Source organism: Camelus dromedarius, chromosome 9 (genome assembly GCF_036321535.1).
Source record: "Camelus dromedarius isolate mCamDro1 chromosome 9, mCamDro1.pat, whole genome shotgun sequence".
Classification (NCBI taxonomy): Eukaryota; Metazoa; Chordata; class Mammalia; order Artiodactyla; family Camelidae; genus Camelus; species Camelus dromedarius.
Window position 1 is genome coordinate 52,408,158 of NC_087444.1, and position 27,691 is coordinate 52,435,848.

Genomic DNA, 27,691 nt, shown 5'->3' on the forward strand with positions numbered 1-27,691 from the left:
AGCGGGCCAATCGGGGAGCCGCCTGAAGGGTCCGAAGGCGGGGCTAGAGGGGGCGGGGCTTGGAGGGGCCGCAGAGTCACCTGACCGCGGGAGGCTCCGCGCGGGGTGGGTGCTGCTTGCTGCAGGCTCTGGGGAGTCGCCATGGTGAGTGCTGAGGGGCGTCGGGCTCCCGGCCGACCCTTCTGCCAGCCCCTGCTCACTCCCACCGCTTTTGAGTCCTGCGGGCTGAGTTGGGGCCCGGCAGCCCGATCGGGGCTAATACGGACCCAGCTTGGCCTGCGGGATGGGGGACAGGCCGGGGAAGGCCGCAGGCGGGCCGATCGGGGCCAGGGTGGGCGGTGGCGCCTGGCTTTGGCCGTTGCTCTTTGAGGGGGAGTATCCTGTTGTTAATTCTAGGGGTCGCAGAGTCTTGCAGCCCCGCTGCGTGGAGTCGGCCACCACCCCGTTTTGCGGAGATCCCAAGTGCCGGGTCTGGGCATCTGGCTGGAACGGGGGCGTGCGGAGGGCCTGAGGCTCAGAGGTGGCATTGGGACCCGCCCAGAGGTTGCTCCCTTGCTGGCGTTTCCACCTTCGTCCCTGGTAGTGCTTTCTTGTCCCTTTCTTGTGCAAGAAGTACCTTCCGGAGGGAACGTAATGGTACCCGGGCCTTTCTCGGCCTCTTAATCTCTTTTGATGAAATGTGTGTAGGATAATTCTAGGGACTCACTTAACGTGAATTTCCTGGAAGGTTTCATGCAATCTGATATCCATTAATTCTGAGACACGGAAGGGAGCCTGCTTGTTTCCTTAACATTTGTTCGTTGGGCGCCTTGGCTCTCTTACTGATCTCCCCATCGATGAAATCCAAGTATTTTACTTACTGGAGGTAGGCATCCTTCTTAGCGCCTCTCCCTGCCTCTCCCTGATGGCAGCAAATCGTGGTGTGGCTCTTGGCCGGCGAACTTGAACATCCTCAAAATGTGAATCCATGTATCTAGTTTACCAAAGGCAAGTTGTTGCTTGCATTTTATTAGCGGTTGACATAGTCTGCACTGTATAAATAATGTTTTTGGATTTTGGAACATTATCTCACTGTTCACTTTATGTAGACCGGCTTCTGAGAGCCTGTAAACCTGGAAACAGACTTCACTTTAAATGTGTTAATGCCAGAAAGCAGGATTAAATTTTTGACATATATTACTTTCATATAACATGATGCCATACAATTTTGCTTATTTCTCAGTATTTTTAGTTGGAAATTAATATAAGAACGGTGCAGAGATTAAACTAGGATTTGTCTGTTTTCTCAAAACTTAGGGGTTAACGTTTATAGTGTTTTACAATCAAAGCCTTAATTGAGGGTCCAGTATATATATATCTCTGTTCTGTACTGGATGAACCAGTTTGGAGCAGGAAGCCAAACACACAGTCCTGTCCTCATGAACTGTATTGGGAAAGAAAACTTTGAGTAGCAGTCTTGTCACATCCACTGTCTTTGTGACTTGGGCAAGTCACTCAGTCTTCTTTGAGTCTCACTTTTGCAGCTGAAAACAAATGTTGGCCTCTTTGGCCCTTCCCAATACAAAAATTTTAGGATCCAATGCAATTCGTCATGCATCATATGTGTCTTCTATATCATGGACTATGCTGAACACTGGAAACATAGCTCTTGCTCTCAAAGAACTTGAAAGAGTCTAGCATGTGGAACTTGTTCTTTAAATTCAAGTATAGTTGATTTACAATGTGTTAGTTTCAGGTGTATAGCAAAGTTATATTCTATACATATATACATAAATATTCTTTTTCAGATTCTTTTCTATTATAGATTATTGTAAGATACTGAATATAGTCCCATGTGCTATACAGTAGGTCCTTGTTGTTCATCTATTTTATATATAGTAGTGTGTATATGTTAACCCCAAACTCCTAACTTATCCCTCTCCCCACCTCCCTTCCCACTTGGGTAATCATAGTTTGTTTTCTATGTCTGTAAGTCTATTTCTGTTTTGTAAATAAATTCATTTGTATCATTTTTTTTGAAAGATTCCCCATATAAGTGATATTCGTGTTTCTCTGACTTACTTCACTTACTATGATAATCTCTGGGTCCATCCATATTGCTGCAAATGGCATTATTTCATTCTTTTTTATGGCTGAGTAATATTCCATATATATATGGAATATGTATATATGTGTGTGTGTGTGTATATGTGTATCTGTCTGTCTATCTATCTATCTATCTATCTCACAACTTCTTTATCCATTCATCTGTTGATGGACACTTAGGTAGCTTCCATGTCTTGGCTATTGTATATAGTGCTGCTGTGAACACTGGGGTGCATGCATCTTTTTGAATTATAGATTTCTCTGGATATATGCCTAGAGTGGGATTGCTGAATCATATGGTAACTCTATTTTTAGTTTTTTAAGGAACCTCCATTCTGTTCTCCACAGTGGCTGCACCAGTTTACATTCCCACAAGCAGAGCAGGAGGTTCCTTTTTCCCCACACCCCCTTATTATTTGTAGACTTTTTAAAGATGGCCATTCTCACTGGTTTGAGAAGGTTTGATTTGCATTTCTCTAATAGCGATATTGAGCTTCTTTTCATTTACCTTTTGGCCATCTGGATGTCTTCTTTGGAGAAATACCTATTTAGATCTTCTGCTCATTTTTAAATTGGGTTTTTTATTTTTATTAAAATTAAGCTGTATGAGCTGTTTGTATATTTTGAAAATTAATCCCTTGTTGGTCTCATCATTTGTAAATATTTTCTCCCATTCTGTAGGTTGTCTTTTCATTTTGTTTATGGTTTTCTTTGTTGTGCAGATGCTTTTAAGTTTATTTAGGTCCCATTAGTTTATTTTTGCTTCTATTTCTGTTACTCGAGAGACGAGTCCAAAAAATATTGCTGTAATTTATATTAAAGAATGTTCTGCCCAAGTTTTCCTCTAGGAGTTTCAGAGTGTCCGGTCTTACATTTAGTCTTTAATCCATTTCGAGTTTATTTTTGTATATGGTGTTAGAGAATGTTCTAATTTCATTCTTTTACATATAGCTGTCCAGTTTTCCCAGCACTACTTATAGAAAAGACTGTCTTTTTTTCCATTGTATTATTCTTACTTCCTTTATTGTAGATTAATTGACCCTAAGTGTGTGGGTTTATTTCTGAGCTTTTTATCCTGTTCCATTGATCTATGTGTCTGTTTTTTTGTGCCAGTACCATACTGTTTTGATTACTGTAGCTTTGTAATAGAGTCTGAAGTCAGGGGCATGATTCTTCCAGCTCTGTTCTTCATTCTCAAGACTGGCAGTTTGGAGTCTTTTGTGTTTACATACAAATTTAACAGTTTTTTGTTCTGGTTTTGTGAAAAATGCCATTGGTAATTTCATAGGGATTGAGTTGAGCCTGTACGTTGCCTTGGGTAGTATGGCCATTTTGACAATATAGATTCTTCCAAGCCACGAATACAGTATATCTTTCCACCTGTTTGTGTCATCTTCAATTTCTTTCATCCATGTCTTAACACTTTTTGAGTACAAGTCTTTTGCTTCCTTAGGTAGGTATTTTATTCTTTTTGATGTGGTGGTAAATGGATTGTTTCCTTAATTTCTTTTTCTGATATTTCATTGTTAGTGTATAGAAATGCAGCAGATTTCTGTATATTAATTTTGTATCCTGCAATTTTACTGAACTCATTCATGAGCTCTTGTAGTTTTTTGGTGGCTTCTTTAGGATTTTCTACACACTCTTGTGGAACTTAATGTAATACAGTCTGAGGATTGCTTTAGCACTGTCAACTCAGTGTTGTGTCATGGAGGGAGAGATAGCTCTGCCTGGGGAGCTTGGGAAAGACCATGGGAAGTGACATGTGAACTGAGACTCTGAGAAAGGTGTGTGCTATCATAAGGTTCCTGAGGAAATTATTGATAAATGAAGTTGGAGACACTTTGGCTATTTTGTGCTTTATCATTTTAAAAACATTACTTTCATTAACATAATGAAATTTTGTATCTTTGTGAGACTGGGTATTTTCATTTTACATTTGATTTGCATTGTGTTGTTAGATTACATCTACAGTGTATGAGTGGAGAGACTGACGAACAAGTAAAGTTTCTAGAATGGGTGGAGATAATTGCTGGCTCTAAGAGGGATATAATAATAATGGTAACACTTATGTGAAGTGCTAATTCCTAAGTGCTAAGCATTTTTCAAGCTTTATCTGTCACTTCATTTATTACTCATAGCAGTGATATAACTACTCTTATTAGCCGTTTTTGATACAAGAAGAAACGAAAGCACATTGTTTGAATGGTGAATAGTTTTTTAAGTGATAATTTCATGGTGACCTTTGTTTTCTCTGCATCTTTTAACTGTGTAGACTTGGGAGAGCTGTTTAGCTTGGGCCTCTAGTTAAAGTGGACCTAGTCACAATTGTTAATTTAATCTTGAGTCTATAATGTTTCCAGTTTTTCCTAATGTATGTAGCTGCTACATGCGGAGTCATTTGTAAATGGAGGAGCACTTCCATGAGTGAGGAGTCATTGGTTACCTGGCTTTTGTTTAATGAGAGCACGTTCATGTTATAATGCTCTACATGACGTTTCCCAAGAAGGGCATCTAGATGCTTCTTTAGAATAGCCATGTGTGTAATAACTGCATTGTCTTATAAGTAATGTGTAAAAATGCATTTCTTTCTTTCTTTTTTTTAATTTAAGTATAGTCAGTTTACAATGTTGTGTCAGTTTCTGGTGTACAGCGCAATACTTCAGTCATATAGGAACATACATATATTAGTTTTCATGTTCTTTTTCATTATAGGTTACTACAAGATATTGAATATAGTTCTCTGTGCTATGCAGAAGAAACTTGTTTATCTATTTTATATATAGTAGTTAGTATCTGCAAATCTCGAACTCCCAATTATCCCTTCCCACTCCCTTCTCCTCCTGGTAACCATAAGCTTGTTTTCTATGTCTGTGAGTCTCTTTCTGTTTTATAAATAAGTTCATTTTGTCTTTTTTTTTTTGAGATCCCACATATGAGTAATATGTGGTATCTTTCTTTTTCTTTCTGGCTTACTTCACTTAGAATGACAGTCTCCAGGTCCATCCATGTTGCTGCAAATGGCTTTATTTTATTCTTTTTTTATGGCTGAGTAGTATTCCATTGTATAAATATACCACGATTTCTTTATCCAGTCATCTGTCAATGGACATTTAGGTTGTTTCCATGTAAAAATACATTTCTTTATTATAGCTTTATCTCTTCATTTGTAGCCTACTAATAAGTCTGTAATTTTCTTCATTTTGTATTTATATGTTTCTATTAATTTTAAACACAGTTGATACAAAATAGAAAACTTTTGCTAAAATTTTTATTTATTTGTTTGCAGAGTACTGAATCTAGTCAATTCTATACAAATATTTTTGTAATTGTTTGTATTCTCTTTATAAACAGTGTCTTGTTGTTGTTGTTGTCATTTTTTTGTTTTTGTTTTTTTGCTGTAGAATTATTATGCACAATAGCCAAAAGGTGGAAGCAACCTAAATGTCCATCAACAGGTGACTGGATAAACAAAATGGTTTATATACACAATGAAATTTTATTTAGCCTTAAAAAGGAAGAAAATTTTGACATAATGCTACAACACAGATGAGCCTCGAAGATAATAGGCCGAGTGAACTAAGCCAGACACAAAAGGACAGATATTGTATGATTCCATTTATATGAGTTCCTAGAGAAGTAAAACTCTAGAGAAAGAAAGTAAAATGGTGGTTGGACGGAGTGGGGTTGGGGGGATAGGGAGTTACTGTTTAACAGGTACAGAGTTCCCTTTTAGACAGGAGAGAAAGTTCTGGAGATGGATGGTGGTGATGACTGTAAACAATGTGAATGTACTTAACGTATTGAACTGTACACTTTAAAATGGTTAAAGTGGCAACTATTATGTTATATATATTTTACCACAATAAAAATTATAAAAATTTCTTGATGTATCTTTATTTATCTCTGAGTTGGCCATCTGAACTTAATAAGATCTATTGATTCTAATAATTGTTAAATCTATTGCATCTAGAGGTAAAGAGCAAAAAAAAAAAAAAATCAAACTATAACTTGGTCTCCCAGAAGTTCTCAGAGGGCTGACCCATGATGAATAGTGAATTTCATTAAGTCAGAACTCTTAAATGCTCGTGTTCTCCTTGCTTCTGAGACTAGCATTTTATACTAAGAGTTCTGTTGTATAAATTAATGTTCCCTTTAGACACATAATTTTTTCTTTGAAATTTATTTATGCTTATGAAGAAGTGTGGTCACAGGGAAACAGTTTGCTAGAGTTTGCCATAGAAAGAAATAAAGAGATGCTTGGCCTTGCTTATTATTCAATTGATTTTTTTCCCCAAAAAATTATACCAAGAAAGTATTCAATTTTTATAAACGATGCTAGGTCAGAAGTGGGTTTCTGTGGTTTTCGTTAATCTCGAAATTAAGTGTTGTTTTGATTGTCTTCGATAATAGAGCAGACCAGATTTAACTTTCATGTTTATACGTATGTCCTTGCCTTCTAGTATTCTACATTGTGTAAGAGGCATTCTATCTTTAGTCTTTTTTATTATTAAGGTGGAATGCACATAACTTACCAAGTTAACCATTTTAAAGTGAACAATTCAGTGGCATGTTGTACATTCACATACATTCATATGACCACTCCTCAATTTAGTTTGAAGACATTTTTATCACCCCTAAAGGGAACCCTGTACTCATTAAGCAGTTATTCATCCACTCTCCCTCCAGTCTGCTTTGTGTTTCTGTGGATGATTTACCTATTCCAGACACAAGCATACTTTGTTTTATTGTACTTCGCTTTATTGCCTTTTTTTTTTTCTTTAACAAATCGAAGGTTTGTGGCAACCCTGAATCCAGCAAGTCTGTTGGTGCCATTTTTCTAACAGCATTTGCTTACTTTATGTCTTTGTGTCACATTTTGGTAATTCTTGCAATATTTCAGACTTTTTCATTATTATTTTGTTGATCAGTGATCTTTGATATTACTGTTGTAATTGTTTGCGGGAGCCACAAACTGCGCCTGTTAAAGTCAGTGAACTTAATTGATAAATGTGTGTATTCTGACTGCTCCACTGGCCAGCTTTTCCTGTTCCTCTCTCCTTGAGCCTCCTTGTTCTCTGAGACACAGCAATATTGAGATTACATCAATGAATAGCCCTGCAGTGGCCTCTGAGTGCTCAGGTGGAAGGAAGAGTCACATGTTCTCACTTAAAATCAAAAACTAGAAATGATTAAGCCCAGTGAGGAAGGCATGTCAAGTCGAGGTCAGTCTAAAACTCGACCTCTTGCATAAAACAGTCAAGTTGTGAATGCAAAGGAAGAGTTCTTGAAGGAAATTAAAAGTGTTATTTCAGGGAACACATGAATGGTAAGAAGGTGAAACTGCCTTGTGGCTGATGCGGAGAAAGTTTGAGTGGTCTGTATAGAAGATCAAACCAGCTGCAACATTTCCTTAAGCCAAAGCCTAATCCAGAGCAAGGCCCTAACTCTCTTCAGTTCTGTGAAGGCTGAGAGAGGTAAGAAAAGTGTGAAGCTGGCAGAAGTTGGTTCATGAGGTTTAAGGAAAGAAACTGTCTCCGTAACATCAAAGTGCAAGATGGAACAGCAAGTGCTAATGTGGGAGCTATAACAAGTTACCCAGAAGGTCGAGATAAGAGAGTCAATGAAGGTGGTTACACTAAACAGCAAGTTTTCAATGTAGACAAAACAGCCTTATATTGGAAGAAGATGCCATCTTGGACTTTCATAGCTGGAGAGGAGAAGTCAGTGCCTGTCTTCAGAGCTTCAAAGGACAGGCTGGTTCTCTTGTCAGGGTTTAATGCAGCTGATGACTAAGTTGAAGCCAGTACTTGTCTACCATTCCGAAAACCCTAGGGCTCTGAAGAATTATGCCAAATCTACTCTACCTGTGCTCTGTAAATGGAAAAACAAATCCTGAGTGACAACAAATCTGTTTACGACATTGTTTACTGAATGTTTTAAGCTCACTGTTGAGATCTATTGCTCAGAAAAAAATATTCCTTTCAAAATATTACTGCTCATGACAATGCATCTGGTCACTCAAGAGCACTTATGGAGATATACAGTGAGATTGTTTTCACGCCAGCTAACAGCATCCATTCTGTAGCCCACCAATCAAGGAGTATTTTGAACTTCAAGTCTTATTTAAGAAATACATTTCATAAGACTGCAACTGCCATAGATAGTGACTCCTCCGATGGATCTGGGTAAAGTAAATTGAAACCTTCTGGGAAGGATTCACCACTCTAGACACTGCTAAGAACATTTGTGGTTCATGGGAGGGGCCCAAAATATCAGCATGCACTGGAGTTTGGAAGAAGTTGACTGCAGCCCTCATGGATGACTTTGAGGGGTTCAAGACTTCAGTGGAGGAAGTAACTGCACATGTGGTAGAGATAGCAGGAGAGCTAGAATTAGAAGTAGAGCCTGAAGATGTGACAGAACTGCTGCAATCACATGCTCATACTTTACCAGATGAGGATTTGCTTCTTATGGATGAGCAAAGAAAGTGGTTTCTTGAGATGGAATCTACTCCGGGTGAAGATGCTGTGAAAACTCTTGAAATGACAACAAAGGATTTAGAATATTATATAAAAGTTGGTAAAGCAGAGCAGGGTTTGAGAGGGCTGACTCCAATTTTGAAAGAAGTTTTACTGTGGGTAAAATGGTATCAAATAAGCATCACCTGCTACAAAGAAATCGTTCATGAAAGGAAGAGTCACTCCATGTGGCCGACTTCATTGTTGTCTTATTTTAAGAAATTGCCACAGCCTCCCAACCTTCAGCAACCACTATCCTCGACCAGAAAAAAGATAACATACTACTCACCGAAAGCTCAGATAATAGTAGTTTTTAGCAATAAATTATATTTATATTAAAGTGTGTACATTGTTTATTTAGACATAATGCTTTTGCATACCTAATAGACTACAGTACAGTATAAATAAAACTTTTGTACATGCTGGGAAACCAAAAAATTTGTGTTACTCACTTAATTGCAATATTTGCTCTGTTGAGGTGATCTGGAACCAAACCTACAGTATCTCTGAAGTATGCCTGTATTTCTTATCAATGGAATTATACAGTGTGTGGTCTTTTGTGTCTGGTTTCTTTCACGCAGCATAATGTTTTCTAAGTTAGTTCAGGTAGCATGTATTGACACTTCACTTTTTATGATTGAATAATATTCCATTATATATATGTACCACAATTTGTTTATCCATTCATCTATTGATTCTATAGCCATTTTTTAAAAGTAAATACATAATCAAAAACCAGCCTGTTCATTCATACCATGAACCTTTATGAAGCACCCATTATATATCAGGCAATGTGTGGGGCCCCAAAGATATGAAATTGGCCATCATTTATGATTAATAATGTAATACGTGCTGAAGTAGAGGTATAAACACAGTGCTTATACTACATAAAGGATGGAGTGGTTAAATCTGCTTGACAGGTAGATCTAATTCCTTTTGCAAGCAGAGTTTTCTAATGGCAAAGAGAAGACTGCCTAGATACGTTTTATCCATGGTGACTGTAGATCTCTCCACTTGAAGTGGTAAGCTAGGCCCCTGAGGAGACTGAGTGCTCTTGGTGGTGCTCTGCTGCAAGTCAGTAACAGCAGTGTCAGCTATTTTACTTCTAGCCTGTTTAGTCCCTTGTTATATATTGCCTAAGGGGGTTGGTGTTCTGATAAACTAGTTCTTGGTATGTCTAAGAATAAACTAAAATGCAAACGAGAAGAAGGTTAGAGAAAATGGGGATTTTAGAGGTTTGGGTTAGACTATACCTGTCACAGTAGACTGGTGATGTTCTGGTTGCATCCAGAGGGTATTAGCAGAACATAGGCAGCCGTAAACTACCACCTTATATTTCTTTGAGGCCAACCAGCGACAAGAACATTGAGTCAGTTTCTAAGAGAAAAGACATTCCCTGTACATGTTTCTTTTCTCCTTCAGCAGTCTTACGCTATTAACTTCAGTGGCTGGGCACAGCTCTGTTCAGTTGTTAAAAATTGAGAAATGAGTTGGAAATGTAGAACTAGAATAAGCCTTATACGAAAAGCTTGGAAATATTGCTGGGACTATAGAAACAACAGATTTGCTAGAAGAGAATGTAAATGAGACATTAACGGGAGTTGTTCCACCCCCCACCCCCCAGCCTACAACACAGCAGTCACCTCAGGATGAGCAGGAAAAGCTCTTGGATGAAGCCATACAGGCTGTGAAGGTGCAGTCATTCCAGATGAAGAGATGCCTGGTAAGAATCACGATGTGGGAGGCACAGTTGCAGTCTGCTTGTTCCTAAGAACCCATATGCAATATTTTCTAAAGTCACCTAGTACCACTGCTTCTGGTAAATCTCACCTTCAGTCCCACCTCTGTCAAGCACTGCATGGGGACAGTTTCAACAGATAGCCCTGTGGAAATATTTACTTACCGTTATATTTATGGTTTATATTTATGGTTTGGGATTGTCTGTCTTCCCTACCAGAATGTAAGCTCCATGAGGATGGGAGACGCTGCTTTCTGTTTACACAGCACTGGTTAATCACCATACTGATATCTGACTTGAAATACTAGCCTCAAACCTGAGGAGTACCTGACATAAAATGGATGTTTAGTAAATATTGATTGAACAAATGGATTTAAATGCTTTCAATTTGAATTACTCAGCTTTTTCCCCCCTACCCTCTGTCCAGAATAGATACAATTTTTGTAGGGACTATCTTAAAAATTATACTTACACTTATTTATATATTTTCATATTCTGAAAGATAGGAGAAAATCTGTTTAGAAACTATAGATTCTCTGGATTAAAATTTAAGAAGTAGACACTTCAATAAAAAAAAATTAAAGCAAAATTTAAGGAATGGGACCAAATAGACTGGTACTTCAATTTATGAGGTGCTGTGTTGAGGATGATAATAATACCTTGCCTTTGTAGTGTCTCAAAGTTTCTAAAGCTTAGTAATATGCTGGAGTTTTTTTATTTTTATTTTTTTTTACCTATTGTATTGCTTTTCTTGTAAACAGATTTGCAAAAACAAAAGTCTTGGAATGGAGAAAATGGGTGGGCATAGAGCTTGCTTTTGCTTCCTTCTGTCTCTTTATGTACGTGAATAGTGTTTCCTGTATCTAAAGGAACTGTCTGCATTTATGTGTTAAGTGGAACACATGAGTGTTGTGAAGAGGAAAGCATGCTTATAGGAATAGTCATACTAGGCATCTCTGAAGAGTATTTAACCTATGACCAAGCCATTGTCTGAATAGTATTTTGCTTCAGAAGAATCAGTATACCAGCTTTCTTGATTGCGGGTAAAATATTTCATAGATGTGAGGGTTTGTAGAGACTGGAGTTACGCCAGGAAGCTTGCAGTGCTAGATATATAAGATTTGCTAAGCTTTGTAGCCCTGGTGAGGAATCATGTATCTTCTTTCTTTTCAGTAAAGAGAAGACAGGTGAAACTAAACTTGATTTTTATGTGATTAAAATAATTTAGGTGCTGTATACTTTTAAAATTGTGTAACAGAGCCTTGATGAAAGAGTTTACAGAACAGAGAAATGTTTATTTACGTTAAGCATTCTCACCAATTCTCTTGGTTATTTCTGTAGGACAAAAACAAGCTTATGGATGCTCTGAAACATGCTTCTAATATGCTTGGTGAACTCCGGACTTCTATGTTATCACCAAAGAGCTACTATGAACTTTGTATCTTTTGAATGTTGAAGACTGAACATTTTGATCATACTTTTTTCTTGCTGAGGCCATATTTTGTTTGTTCCTTATTAAGTTTTTCTGAAGTTATGTTATTCTTCATTGCCTTAACAAAATAGTACTCCTCTCCATGTAGATTTGCTAAGTGAGAAAAAGAAAAACTTAGTATCAGAAACCCTTCTTCTTTGGTTAAACTTCTTAAAGTGGGTTGTTGTTATATCTCAATTTTCAGATCTTTCATGAAGGGTATTGAAGGTGTAAGGCAGTTGGTTCTTTAATGCTTAGATTTTGTCATGCAGGACTCTGAAATGGAAAGGAATACAATGATTTCCCATCTCAAAACCCTTTAGTAGTCTGACAAGCAATCTTATTTTTATTATTTTGCTTCGCCACACATCTTTTAAAACCCTTATTTTAAGGTAAGGAAAGTCTGACTGAAATTCTGTCTTCACTTAAACATGCTGTCTTACAGGAATAACATTTGAGAAATTTGCCAGTAATTTAATCACTCTGGCAAGTTGCAGGTATTGCTTAGGTTGGCTTAGCTTTGAATCCTTAATGATAGTTAACAGATATGGCTATTTCTGATGAACTGCACTACCTGGAAGTCTACCTGACAGATGAGTTTGCTAAAGGAAGAAAAGTGGCAGATCTCTATGAACTTGTACAGTATGCTGGAAACATTATCCCCAGGCTGTAAGTTTTTAAGACTCTGAGGGCTTTTATATCTGCATTTCCTGCTTTATATTATATCCTTTAAAATCAGCAGCTTTTTAAAATCAGCAGCTTTTTAAAACCAATTTTCAGGTTATTTAATTTAACAAATAGATATATTTTGATGATTTTTTTAAGGTTTTAGAGTATAATTAATTTTACTTTTTATATAGATTATTGAGAAATTTTGGAAATAGAAAAAAATGAAGATATTTAATTTAAAAAACTTTTATTGAAGTATAGTCAGTTTACAATATTGTGTCAATTTCTGGTGTACAGCACAATGCTTCAGTCATACATGAACATACGCATATTTATTTTCATATTCTTTTTCGCCATAAGTCACTAAAAGATATTGAATATAGTTCCCTGTGCCATACAGTATAAACTTGTTTATCTATTTTATATATACCTGTCAGTATCTGCCAATGTTGAACTCCCAGTTTATCCCTTCCCACCTCCTTCCCCCCTGGTAACCTTAAGTTTGTTTTCTATGTCTGTGGGTCTGTTTCTACTTTGTAAATAAGTTTGTTTGTCTTTTTTTCTCTTTCTGGCTTAATTTCTTAACTGCTAGAAAAATTAATGTCATGACAGTTATAAGAGACCTAATATATTTAAAGGTGATGATGATATATATCATCATACATGTATAAATAAATTGGGGGGGTCCATAAACAGTTATATTTTCAATCAGGTGATATTTTCTTCATTGTATGGTAGAAAACCTGGTCCCTGTCTTGTCTGTTTAATGTTTGTGTACAGTATGTTTGGACATAGTCAGATTCTTGACTTGAATATTTTATTTCTAATCAACTGTTTCCTCACAATTCTCCTAGTTATCTGTTGATCACAGTTGGAGTTGTGTATGTCAAGTCATTTCCTCAGTCCAGGAAAGATATTTTGAAAGATTTGGTGGAAATGTGCCGTGGTGTGCAGCATCCCTTGAGAGGTCTGTTTCTTCGAAATTATCTTCTTCAGTGTACCAGAAACATCTTACCTGATGAAGGAGAGCCAACAGAGTAAGTGCTTTTCTTCCTTGATATAGTTGTAGTTTTTTGTTGTTGTTGCAAAATATATAAAATGTATATAGAAGAAAATAAGTACCAGTAATTCTCCTACCCAGAGTGAGTCACTGGTACCATTTCATGTATAGATTTCCTTTGTGACATAGAACTCAGTATATGTGGGGTGATACAAAATATACTCTTATGAAAATTATGTCTGTGGAATATTAGACCCTACTTTTTTCACTTAACATAATTGAAAGCATTTTTCCATTCCATTAAACATTCTTTGAAAATGTGACTTTTTAAGTGTTTAAGTGAGTTAACATTTTGAAAATTGTATTTGTGAGAAAACAATGAAGTATGCTTAACTTTTTCCATGAGCTTGCCAATTTTCATATTGTTCTTGAATATCTGTCAGCTTTTATAATTTATCAACTTCTGGTTACCCTAGAGTATAAGTGATTTTAATGATCTGTGCACATAAATTAAATATTAACTCCAAAACAGAAAAAAATAAAAGCCATTCAGAGAGATTCCTGTCTCTTATGTGACCAGCTTTCCAACATCCAAGTCCATTGTGCTTTTATCCCACAAAAATGACAGATGGTCAGCCTGCTGTGGTCTTCACCCAGCTGGGTGAATTATTCATGTGACAGATTCCCTAGACTGAGGAACCTAATTCCATTTTTACAGTTCATTTGCTCATTTATTTCTAAGATTTATAATTTAGTGGGTTTTATTCTATCTGCATCATTTCCTTTTTAAAAGCTGTAATAAAAGTTTTACCATGCATGTGACAAAAAATTTATACAGTGTAGAGAAGATAGTGAGGTTATTTGGTTTATTATGATTTGACTCTCAGTTTTGCACGTTTAATTAGACAATCAGTAAAAACTTTTGAAAACAACTAAGTTCCCCATCTTAGGAGATGTAAAAATAAGCAGGAAATACTTGGTCTCTTCCTTCACAAAGCTCACATTCCAATTAAAAACATACATAATTCAACAATAAAATGATGAGTTAACAGTACATTATAAGTCAGATTTTTTTAGGCTTTATGAATTAATGGTGTGCAACTCCAGGAATAAGTCTAGTTGGCCCAGTGAAGGGAGTGGGGGAAAGTGTTTTGTCTCTTTAAACTTGAACTGTATCCTTCTCCCTAGCACTTTTTTCTCTTGAGTCTGTTCCCCTTGAAATTGAGCACTAAGCCAGTGAAGCTGAAAGTGTCTTTCCTAAGCATTGGTGTATTGAAGAGATAAGAAGGAAATGCACAAAGGAGAGGACTAGTAGTACGTTGTTCCTATAATTTAAATGCTGTATTTAAAGACTTTTTTCCAACTGTTTCTTTTCAGTGAAGAAACAACTGGTGACATCAGTGATTCCATGGATTTTGTACTGCTCAACTTTGCAGAAATGAACAAGCTCTGGGTTCGAATGCAGCATCAGGGGCACAGCCGAGACAGAGAAAAAAGAGAACGGGAAAGACAAGAACTGAGAATTTTAGTGGGAACAAATTTGGTGCGCCTCAGCCAGTTGGAAGGTGTAAATGTGGAACGTTACAAACAGGTTTATATCTTTTTACTTGTCATCCTTTCTTATGTCATGAGATATAAATTGAAGTCTGATTTTTATAAATGAAATATTTGTGTTAAGTAATATTGCATTGAAAACCAATGACAATCAAAGAAGACTTAAATAAACCAAAAGATATATTTTGAGTTTGTGTTTGTGGATTGGTAGCCTCATTATCAAGATACCAATTTTCCTTATATTGAGATTTAGTATATTTTACTATAGATTTACCCTAAAGCTACACTAAGATAATGTGGTATTGGTGAAAGGAATAATAACCAGTGGAGAATAAATCAGGAATTAGTAAACTTTTTTGTAAAGGACAGTATAATAAATATTTTTTGGTCTTACAAGCCATCTAGTCTGCAGCTACTAAACTCTGCTGATATAGTGCAGAAGCAGCCACAGACAGTATGGAAACCATTTATAAAAAGAGACATTAAACTAGATTTGATGACCCCTGAAATAGCCCAGAATAGACCCACAGTTATATAATCAATTATTTTTGATAAAGGTGCAAAGGCAACCTTTCTCAACAAGTGGTTGTGGGACAATTGGACACCTATGCGCAGTCAAAGCCCCTGAACTGTGACCTATCACCGTACTCTAGAGAAACTCAAAAAACGGGATCAAAGTCATAAATGTGAAAATTACAACTATGAAACTTTTAGAAGAAAACACAAAGGGAATGTTTATAATCTTGGATAAGACAAAGCTTTCCTGGGACACAAAAAGCACAAACCATCACAAAGAGAAAAAAAATTGGTGAAACGGACTTCATCACAAATGACATTTATGAAATAGAAACCCAGAAATTTTTATTTAAAAATTCTTCTATAACAACTTAAAGTTTAATCTAGAAATGAAGTATGGGTCAGAAAAATCTAAAATACGATTTTTAAATTAATAGTTCAAATGTGTTATTAGAGGAGTGTCTTTGGATTTTGAAAGTAATCTTTCACTCTTAAATTTTCTTTCTCTTTTAGATTGTTTTGACTGGTATATTGGAGCAAGTTGTGAATTGCAGGGATGCTTTGGCTCAAGAATATCTCATGGAGTGTATTATTCAGGTAGGGGAGAGCATTTCATTATTTTAAAGAACTCATTTTATAGTTCATTAATTTTTATTGTTTTGGAAAAAATCCTGATAGACCAGAAAGTAAGCTTTCCTGAATAAATTCCTTTCTCCTGTTACTGTAATAACTTGGTCTTTGTATCGATGTATTTTTCCCCCCAAAATGCAGGAAGGAGTAACCTCCAAGTTTTCTAGGTATCATTAGTTTTATTTTAATTGTAGGTATATTTTGGTTGGTGGAATATTTCTTTCTGGGCTTCTGTTTAGAGAGGCTTTAAAGTGATGTATTTGAATTTAGTTGTGTAAGATTAAAGTGATTTTTTCCCACAAATATGAACTTTAAATACTAAGTCCAAAATATAATGTGAAATGCTTTTATTTATGTCAATTGATGATCATTTGATTTTCAGGTTTTCCCTGATGAATTCCACCTTCAAACTTTGAATCCTTTTCTTCGGGCCTGTGCTGAATTACACCAAAATGTAAATGTGAAAAACATAATCATTGCTTTAATTGATAGGTAAGAACGTTCACCACTGGAGGGCATATGTTCTGACTTGCGAATAATGAATTTAAAACATTTTCATGAATTTTTTTTTTCTGTTACATCTTTATTATATTAACCATTTTGATGTAATTACACCATTTAATTCTGTAAGTATGAGTATCTACTAAGTGCTTGTCTAGCTTAGGCATGAAAAAAGTTTAGCTTTTCATTGTGCAGGAGGCTTTGAGATTATATTTTTAATCTGTGCATTTAATTGACATATAGACATTATACAGACCCAACATTTAAATTTTATAAATCCAAAAATATCACCAAAGAACAAAACTTGTTTTTACCATGGTGGAAGTTATCTTTCAATGGGAATCAGTTTGATTTGGAATCTTTATCAAGTAGCCATGAATACAGATGATTAAGAATGTTCAAGTAATCACTCTGTCATCACATTTTTTTAAAGAAAAATTTTCAAGTATTAAAAATGTTAGTAAATCCCCTTTAGGTTTATGTTTTACTTCTTTAGCCCTTGTCTTGGTTAGTAGTAAGTGTCTTGCTTGTGAACATACACATCATTGACATTATGAAACCAGAAACCCAAGTGAGGATTTCTTTCTGCAAATACTTTTCATTATATTTTAAACATCTAAGTCATTAGTTTTAAAGTCTGAGAATTTATTTATCAGAGTTTTCCAAATTATCAGCTCAGTCCTGGGCATTAAGAGTTATTAGTTAATTGGGCTGCCCCTAATAGAAGCTAATAACTAGGTTTTCCTGTGTTGGGTGTAACATCACTTAACCATTTCTATCAGTAGTGATTCTTCTATGCGTAACAGGATGTGGATCCGGTTGTAATTGTGATGAACAGTGATAATAGAACAGACATTATTTTGAATAGTTTAAGATGTGGGAAATAGAATAGTTAGGATTTTTTGTGTTTTAAACTTTACAGTAGTAAAAATGCAGTGTCTTAAAATAATAGCCTATGTACTTTTTTATTTTTTAAAGATTAACTTTGTAACCATGACTGTTGAATACATTTGTCACTTTCAATGCATTTCTATCCATATCTACATAATTAAGCTTCAAAGAATTTGGCAAAATTGGCCTGTTGAAAATCTGTGTTTAGTATGAAGTAAGAATACAGGGAAATAAGGCATCGTTGGTAAAACTGGTTAACAATGAATTGAGGGAATGATCATTTTTTAAAACCTTTTTTCACTGTAAATTTAGGTTTTTTAAAGAAAAGTAATAGCTTTTTCGAGATAATGATTCATATAACACAAAGCTAACCCTTTTAAAGTGTACAATTCAGTGAAAATTTTATTTTACTGTTCAGAAAATACAGAAAAGCATAAAGAATAGAATGTCATCCATGATCCCACTACCCAGATCCCTGTATCTTTTTAAATGTTTTCTTTTTTAGATTAGCTTTATTTGCTCACCGTGAAGATGGACCTGGAATCCCAGCAGATATTAAACTTTTTGACATATTTTCACAGCAGGTGGCTACAGTCATACAGGTTTGAATGGCTTTTCTCCTAAGTTTTCAAAACTTTGAAACTTCTCAGCTGGTAGATCCTTGTGTAATTGTTTAACATAAATTCCATGGTTTTCTAAACATTCCAGTCTAGACAAGACATGCCTTCGGAGGATGTTGTATCTTTACAAGTCTCTCTCATCAATCTCGCTATGAAGTGTTATCCTGATCGTGTGGACTATGTTGATAAAGTTCTAGAAACGACAGTGGAGATATTTAACAAGCTCAACCTTGAACAGTAAGTCACACACTTTTGTAAAATCCCTTATAAAGCACCTTTTTTTGTCGCAGATTTGTTTTTCTTTCTCAGTTCGTTTTGAAATGTTATTAGCATTCATCTTGTTTTAAGCATTCATTAGGTCAACATGCTTGGCACTAATTGGGGCCGAAACTGGCAGCCAGTTACTTGGTTGTATACGTCGATCAAGTAGTGGCACTCACGGACCATAGTCGGCTTCCGTGACCGGTGTCCCGATACAGACCCCTTTGCATATGTAGATGAGTCCGTTTTTAAACTGTTGAGGAAACTGTTTTTGTCCAGCAGTATTTCCATAAGAAGTGGTTTTCTACAGATAAGTAAGTTGTGAAAAATTAAGGAGGCATGCATGTATTTAAGGTGTGGAAATTAAATTGGTTTAAATTTTTTTTTTCTGTTTTGAGCTTTGATTTTCATTCCATCAAGGAGAGTGTTATATTCTGTTGTCTACTCGGATCTTCCTCAGCTGTGCTGCCTGTGGCGCCCTCTCGTGGCCACCGTGGGCATTTCTGATCCCGTTATCTTTTCCCCGCCGGCCCCTTCTACCCCTTCCTCCATTGCTCTGAACATGCCAGCAGGCCAGGCTCCTCCTCGCCCTGTAGTATTCATTTCACCTCACACAGTCTTTCTCCTTTCCATCTCTCTTCCAGTGTTTTAGTTGCATCCAGAAGATTTCTTCTTTTTCTTTTACCTCTTTTTACTTCCCTTTTTTTTTTGTCACTCCTTTTTTGTGAACTGAAAACATTGCAGATTCTTGAATAATAAGTGACGTAGATCGATTTTCCCTTGTTAACTGAGTTTTAAAGTAAAATTAGACAAAATAAGGAACTAGAAAATCCCTGCTTCTAAAGGTATTATAAATGGTTGGGTATTCCTCAGTCGCCACAGAATGTTCCTGATATCATCCTGCTTTTCCTTAGCCACCAACATCTGATGCAGAAGAAGTAATTTATGCGTTTTTCTATTTTTCTGAATCGCTAGTTTTGCATGGCTTTTTCTTCCTACTTATTTTGAATATACAGTACTCATTGGCTGCCCTAGGAACCTAGCTACCACTTAAAATACTTTCTTTAGAAATGCCGAATTCTAGACAGTCATTTTAACTTGAGCTATATAACCTGCTTATGAATTGGAGACTAGCATATCATATCAATAGGACATGAATAGATGAATAAATATTTGTATTTAGATAGATATCTGTAATCTCTCAGAAGGTCATTGGGGCATTTTGGAGTGGTGTGATTCACTTGACCCATTTCCTTTAATGTATAAATGAAAAGTTGCACATTTTCGTGAATCATGTCTGTATATATAGAATGTTAATTTTATTCATTAAAGGGCTACTGTTTTTCTTTTTGCAGTATTGCTACCAGTAGTGCAGTTTCAAAGGAGCTCACCAGACTTTTGAAGATACCTGTTGACACTTACAACAATATTTTAACAGTCTTGAAATTAAAACATTTTCACCCACTCTTTGAGTACTTTGACTATGAGTCCAGAAAAAGCATGAGTTGTTATGTGCTTAGTAATGTTCTGGATTATAATACAGAAATTGTCTCTCAAGACCAGGTAAGAGAATACCAACATGCTATATTAGAAAAACAGAAACAGTGTAGTTATGGTTGTAGACCTTGAGACAGACACATGAGATGGGATGGGAGGGTAGTTTACTACTAAAAAGAAGTTACTAGTGGCTTATTCATTAGATAAATGAGAAAATTGGAGATGCATAAAGAAGATATAAAGTAACTATAATCCCACCAGAAAGAGAATAACATTTGGTTGATTAACATTTGGTGCATCTCTTTCTAGACTTGTATCTATACGTGTGCCAACATGCATATACTTTGTTACAGAAAAAGGAATTATGTTGTTGATACTGTGTTGTAACTTTATACAACTAGAAACACTTCTGGCAGTGGCATTATGTGCTGATGGTTTCACCCCAGTGGGTCTCTCTCTCTCCCATGCTACAGGTGGATTCCATAATGAATTTGGTGTCCACGTTGATTCAGGATCAGCCAGATCAACCTGTAGAAGACCCTGATCCAGAGGACTTTGCTGATGAGCAGAGCCTTGTGGGCAGATTCATTCATCTTCTACGGTCTGAGGACCCTGATCAGCAGTACCTGGTATGAGATAACTCTTACTATACCCCTCCAGCAACTTCTAGTGAAATCTCATGTAGATGTGTCTCAGTCTAATGTGGCTTGTGGTACTAGAAGATTTTGAAGGAATTGCAACTGCATGAGAGATTAAGTGGACTTTTACTTTATATGTGAATGCATGATTGTAAACTTCTGGAGCTTATGAGGAACAAGTTGGTTGCTGTACTTTCTTTTGAAAACTTCTTAAGAATTGTAGGAAAGCCTATCTTCCTCTGGTTGGGTGTCCAATAATCATTCCATGTTCATTTTCCTTTTGAACTGTGTGTTTTGCTTTTAAAATTGTTCAGTTCTTTATCACAATAAACTTTTAAAGCATAAGCAACAATCCCTATATTCAATTATATTTATGTTTCCAAGGTTTACAAATAGAAGTTATATATGTTTTCCACATTAAAAATACGTAAAGACTTTAAAATTAAAATTGCCTTTATCTTAACTCCTTTTTCCTGGCAGAGAACAGTCAGATGAGATTGTCCCTTTCTTTATCTTCAGTCCTCAATGAGTCCTTGTGAAATGAATAAAACCTGCTGCCCGAGTAGGAGTATTGGTGACTGATACTGGGTGATTTATTTTAGTGGAAGGTAGCACAGATGACTGCCTAATTATGGTTTGGGCAAAGTAGTCTAACCGTTGTTGGATGTGTGAGGCGAAGTGTTAGACTGCTGTAATGAAGAACATTTGAGGATGAGTCCCAACTCTCTTCTTGTGTTGACTTGTCATAGTTGACACTCTCGTTCTCCTTCATAACCATGGTGGGTAAGAAGCTGTTTTCTGTTGGTAGTGGGGTAGTCTTTGACCTGGTTTACTGATGAACATTCTGTGTACTACGTGTGATCTGTACGTAGGAGCTGGCCCGATTGTTCACGCCTTAACTGATTCCCTTACGTTTCTGTGTCCCATACACACATGCCTACGTGTGTATTCATTTTTTGTTGCATACCATATGTGGTAGTTAGGAAGTATGCATTCCACCTGTGGTTATGTCCATGTACGGAGACATCTTGAAAGTGAGGATCATCAGCTCTGACTTCCCCAAGGGGAAATGCGTTCTCTTCCTATCCGTTTACCATTATCAGAGAAAATCACAAAACCTGAATATGTCGTGTGTTGTGTCACACATGTTAAAAAGTATTTCATGAATTCTTGTGGTTTTTCTGAAATAACCAGCCATTTGTTTCTCAATGGCTCTTTTAAAGTATATTGTCATACCCCTCGACTTAAATGGTCTTAATATTTTTCTGAAGCAGGAAGTATGATATACCAGCAACATACATATTTTTTGTTAATAATAGCCAGTGTTTTCTGAGCACGTGCCTTGTGTTGGTACTGGTAACGCTTCACATGTATTATTTAATTTTCCCAACAACCCTAAGAGAAATGTACTACCCATTTTTCAAACGTAACTTGTAGCTAAGAAAAAGTGGAGAGTAATTTTCCCAGAGTCACATAAGTAGTAAGTGTTAGAATCTAGTTTTAAAAGTGTCTGTCTTCACAGCCTGTGCTGTTTCTCAACAAGTATACTTTGTACATGTGTACATGAAAATATATTTAAATCTGTATCTGCCCCGACTAGCTGTGTAACCTTGGGCAGGTTTATACAACCTCTCAGAACCTCAGGCTTCCCCTCTGGGAAATGGGGTTAGTATCTGTCTCTAGGATGATTGTGATGACTCGGCAGGGTAAGAAATTTAAGAGTGTACCATAAAGCCTGGTACACGGTTTGTATTAAAATGGTAGCAACGATAATTAAAACCCTCATTTAACTTTATAAATAATTAATTGTGGGTTCTGTATTTATAGAAAAGATTAATGGGTTTTGTTTGTTTTGGTCAGATTTTAAATACAGCACGAAAACATTTTGGAGCTGGTGGAAATCAACGGATTCGCTTCACACTGCCACCTTTGGTATTTGCAGCTTACCAGCTGGCTTTTCGCTACAAAGAGAATTCTAAAGTGGTGGGTTTACTTTTAAGTATGTCACTACTTTTTTCCTCTGTGTGTGTGTGTGTGTGTTTTAGTTTATTATTATAGAAACTATAATCATCCTGTTTTAAATATTCCTAATAGTGATGTTGGTAGATGACATACTAGTTTATGGGTTACATAAAAACACTTAGAAATATTGAAACAGTTTAAATTTATTTATTAAACTTACCAGAAGTTCTTCCTGCATTTAAAGATCACTTGTAAGACATTGATAAGTTTATTTTAAAATTAGCTCAAAATGCTTTAGTTTTTCAAGAATGATTTGATTTTCTTGGAGTCTTTATAATGTACCAAATTCTAAAGTGATGCAGTAATCTCTTGCAGAAGTTGCAATCCATAACCAATGAGGTCTAACTCAAGTTAGCTTTGCCTAATGAAAGCGCCCAGCATTGCATGTCACTGCTCTCTAAAGGCCTGCAATTGATAATGTTATGACCTGTATACATTTTAAACATTTTTTTATAAACAGAATTATGGTTTGTGTCTTTAGTATACTTTTGTAGAAAAATACCCCAATCTAATGTACCTGAAACTTGGACAGTCAGGTTTATATTAAGGAACAAACCTCAGTAAACTTAATTGTCTAATGGTGGGGAAACAAGATTTATTCATTAGACCTACCAGCACGGTAGCATACTTTTGGCCATTTTTTATTCAGCCAGCCTCCTATTTGGTTCCTTTTTTTCCCGGCATTTTATGGATAGATACTTGTGAATGTAACAATAAAAACAGCAACTAGCATTTACTTACTATATGCTGTACACTGTGTCAGGAGCTGTGTACTTGGTTGATTGCATTTAGTCCTTGTAACAAGTCTGTGACTGTTATCCTCTTAAAAATGAACCAATTTTTTTAACAAGAAACTTGGATGATCAAATATGATTAAAATATTTAACCTCATTAGTAATTACAGCAGTGAGCCTTTTTAGAAATCAAACTGCTATAAGAAAAAAGAAAAAGTAAGGAATGAGGTTCAGCAGTGGCAATGGTGGGATGAGAATTCCTTCTCATCTAGTCATGGTGGGAATGTGGATTACTGAAGTCTTTCTAGAAAACTCTGGCAGTGTGTAACTAGAGCCTTAATAGCCCTAATAGTTCCACTTCTAAGAATTTGTGCTACGGGAAAAATTAGGGATTCAGTAAAGCTCTGTGTTTATAGACCATTCGTTGTGGTATTACAGTTATTTCCAAAAGGAAGTAGTTAAGCAAATTATGCTACATCCAGTTTGTGGGATATTTTCTAGGGATTAAAATGCTTTCAGATAACTTTAGTATCATGAGGAAAATTATGACAAGTGAAAGAAAAGAAGTCGGATACAAATTACATGCAGCATGAGTCCAATTTAACTCTTTTCAGTGAGTACTTTAAAGTAGAAGACGAAACCATGCACAAAGATCCCAGTTATATTGTATTTGCATAGAAAAAAGAAAGGGAAACATTAACATCAGAATATTACCAGTGGTTACCGTTGGGTGGTAGATTTAGGGATGATTTTACTTTTTAAAATTCTTTTATGTATTTTCCTAATTTTGTCCAATTTGGGAATATGTTGTTTTTCCGATGAGAAAAAACAAATAGCAAATGTATAGAAATTTTAAGGCAAGTAACCTCAGATGGATGACAAGACATCCTGCATGGTTTACTTGCGTGCTCCATAAACGAGAGAAGTTAGTAGGGCAACTGTGAACTTTATCACTTTTCTTTTTTGTTCTATAAAAGTTTTATAGAAAATGGGTATTCTTAAGCAAATTAATTTGAACTTTAGGTAATTTAAAGTATTTTTTCTTGTTTTAGGATGACAAATGGGAAAAGAAGTGCCAGAAGATTTTTTCATTTGCTCACCAGACTATCAGTGCTTTGATCAAAGCAGAGCTGGCAGAATTACCCTTAAGACTTTTTCTTCAGGGAGCTCTAGCTGCTGGAGAAATTGGTTTTGAAAATCATGAAACAGTAGCATATGAATTTATGTCCCAGGTGATGATCTGGTCTCTTTCTGGGTTGTTTAATCTCTTGCTATGTTCAGTTACCTTTCTCTAGTTAATGGCAGTGGTGCACATGGATTTACTCTTCACTGAATTTGTGAATTCCCATCTTGATGAGAAATACTATGCTTCTTAATACTATAGTTTTATTGACTGGTTTGGAGCAGGAAAATTGTTCAGTTACTGAGCACTAATGAGATTTAAGATTTTCAAGTGGGTCATGGTTAAACTGTTTCATGGGAAAATTTTTCCTTTGTTAATTCTGTTTGGGGACCCTGGATTAAAAAAAAGAACAAATTTCTTTGTTGCAGTTTATCAGCATCTTTGTCTTGTGTCTCTCTAAGAAGAGGGTGCTGCATATTCTGATCTGAACCATATTCTAATCTGAACATCTCACAGGATGGGGGTTTGGTGGGAAATATTTTGAAAAATGCTGTAGTAGATGGTTGGCTCCTAAAGGTCACTTCTGCTTTGTGTGTGCCAGGCATTTTCTTTGTATGAAGATGAAATCAGTGATTCCAAAGCACAGCTGGCTGCCATCACCTTGATCATTGGTACTTTTGAGAGGATGAAGTGCTTCAGTGAAGAGAATCATGAACCCTTGAGGACTCAGTGTGCTCTTGCTGCATCCAAACTTCTGAAAAAACCTGATCAGGGCCGAGCTGTGAGCACCTGTGCACATCTCTTCTGGTCTGGCAGAAACACAGACAAAAATGGGGAGGAGGTAAGGTGGCAGGGCATTCCTGACCAACTTTTACAGGAGAGGGGATCATTAATAGGGAACAGCTGCTGTGGCCTTGGGCCTTGGAGGTGAAACATGTGGCGTGCTTGGAAACCTGACAAAGAAAACTGCTTTGCTTTGTTAAAAGAAATGAAATGGACAGTAATGTATAGAAATTTACATCCTGTGGTGAAGCCTCCACTTTGAGGATGTTATAACATGGCAAGTTGATACACTACCTTTAAAAAAAATACATAACATAAATATAAAACATATAACATAAATATATGAAACAAATAATATATTTGTTTTAAAATGTAGCTATGTACTTAAAAAATGAAGTGGATTTAAATTTGTTGTGTCCCTTTAAAATATGAGAGCCACTGTAGTGTGTTTATTTCTTTGTGTGAAATGGAACATTTGTGATTCATTAGTCTCTTTAACATTCTCCCCTCCCCCGTTTTTTTTTTTTTTTTCCTAGCTTCATGGAGGCAAGAGGGTAATGGAATGCCTAAAGAAAGCTCTAAAAATAGCAAATCAGTGCATGGATCCCTCTCTACAAGTGCAACTTTTTATAGAAATTCTGAACAGATACATCTATTTTTACGAAAAGGAGAATGATGCAGTAAGTGAACTAAAAACTGTTGTTAGTGAACTAATGTTTTCCCTTCCTGCTCTTAGCTTTGACAGAAGCTCATCATCCTGATACTTTCTTTTTTGTTCACAAGGGTCAGAGTTTGGAGAATCCACCTAGTGGTCTCATTCGTTCTCCAAAATCCTTCTCTATATAGATGGACATGTCTAACAGAATTTATTATGTGCAGGAAAATTCTTATCTCTTTTGCTTATGAATATTTTATAAAAATAGTTGCTGTTTAAAAAATACAAAATAATTTACAAATGCTTAAATAGTAGGCTGATTTGTCATCACATACAAGTTTAGAGTAATTCCTAAATAAATGATCAAGATTTATAGGTTAAGGGGGGAGGGTATACCTCAGCGGTAGAGTGTGTGCTTAGCATGCATGAGGTCCTGGGTTTAATTCCCAATACTTACATAATAAACAAATAAACAAACTGAATTACCTCCCCCCACATAAACAAAAACAGATAAACAAAAGAAGACTTATAGGTTAAATAAAATTTTGCTTTTGTTCTTTTACTGGTTCATGATGTTCTGTATTTTTCAGTAAGTTTCTTTTTGGTTGTTTTTTTGTGTTTTTGTTTCTGCTTTTGTTTTGGATGAATAGCCAATGGTTGTTGCTCAAACCAGGAATCATATTCTCATCTTTTTTTCCATAATCACTCTGGTAATTGATGAGAATAACACAGGCTTCTCAAAACATTTTTATTAAATTGCGTTATTTTTAATTTTTTGTGGTACATGCTTGATTGTGAAATTGTATATATTCTTTTGTAGGTAACGATTCAGGTTTTGAACCAGCTTATCCAAAAGATTCGAGAAGACCTCCCAAACCTTGAGTCCAGTGAAGAAACAGAGCAAATTAACAAACATTTCCATAACACACTGGAGCATTTGCGCTTGAGGCGGGAATCACCAGAATCTGAAGGGCCAATTTATGAGGGTCTCATCCTTTAAAAAGGAAGCAGGCTCACCATAGTCCTTTCCATGTACATCCAGTAAGGGTTTTATTATACTAGGTTTCCCTTCCATAGATTGTGCCTTTCAGAAATGCTGAGGTAGGTTTCCCGTTTCTTATCTGTGGTGTGTTTTACCCAGCACCTCCGGACACTCACCTTCAAGACCTTAATAAAGTTACTCACTTCATAAGTGTTCAGGTCTGTCTGATCACCCTAAGTAGCATGATTGATCTGCTATTTAAAATTCCTGTGAACTGTTTAAAAAACAAACAAAAAAAGCCAAAAAAAACCCAGTTATCTCTGTTACTAATGAAGCTCTCCTTCCTTTCTTTCCTGTTTTGTTTCATTGTTGAGTGTGTAATTTCCTTCATTACTTGGGAGTACTAACCCGAAAGTGTCTGTCTCTTTGTTCTGAGATTAATTTAGAGGAAAGGAATACTATATGTGAAATTCAGCTTCTCCTGAAATGCAAGATAAGGCCATGTGTAATATTTTCCCTAAAATTAGAGTATATTAATGCATGTTTGAGAATTTTAAAGCACCATGGTCAAAATCAGAAGCTATATTTTGCATATGTGGACTCAGCCATCCATTGAGAACTTATGTTATCCTCTGGACATATTTATCAAAGTAATTTTCTTCTAAATAGTATAAAATAGAAAATTTGTGATTTATATAATTTATGTATAACCTTCATTGTTGTAAATTTAGGGGGAAACGCATCATACACAATTATGATTTTTTTTTTCACCAGTGAAACAATAAAGTTGCTATTAACAA

General features: G+C 36.0%; 1 protein-coding gene across 1 annotated transcript; it reads left to right on the forward strand.

Annotated features, from left to right (window-relative positions):
- Positions 1–75: 75 nt before the first annotated feature.
- Positions 76–27,691, forward strand: VPS35 (VPS35 retromer complex component). Its single transcript, XM_010982635.3, has 17 exons — positions 76–144; positions 10,231–10,329; positions 11,686–11,782; positions 12,361–12,484; positions 13,339–13,521; positions 14,862–15,075; positions 16,068–16,151; positions 16,567–16,676; positions 18,082–18,178; positions 18,285–18,433; positions 19,813–20,020; positions 20,428–20,583; positions 22,453–22,575; positions 24,401–24,580; positions 25,073–25,312; positions 25,791–25,934; positions 26,730–27,691. Exons 1-17 carry the CDS (start codon positions 142–144, stop codon positions 26,907–26,909), a joined length of 2,391 nt encoding a protein of 796 aa, XP_010980937.1. The 5' UTR covers positions 76–141; the 3' UTR covers positions 26,910–27,691.

Excerpts from the sequence above, each read along its gene's own strand:
- VPS35 (XM_010982635.3), top strand. Across the intron at positions 18,179-18,284 it reads AGGTGGCTACAGTCATACAG|TCTAGACAAGACATGCCTTC; the intron begins GTTTGAATGGCT and ends TAAACATTCCAG. Across the intron at positions 20,584-22,452 it reads ACCCTGATCAGCAGTACCTG|ATTTTAAATACAGCACGAAA; the intron begins GTATGAGATAAC and ends TGTTTTGGTCAG.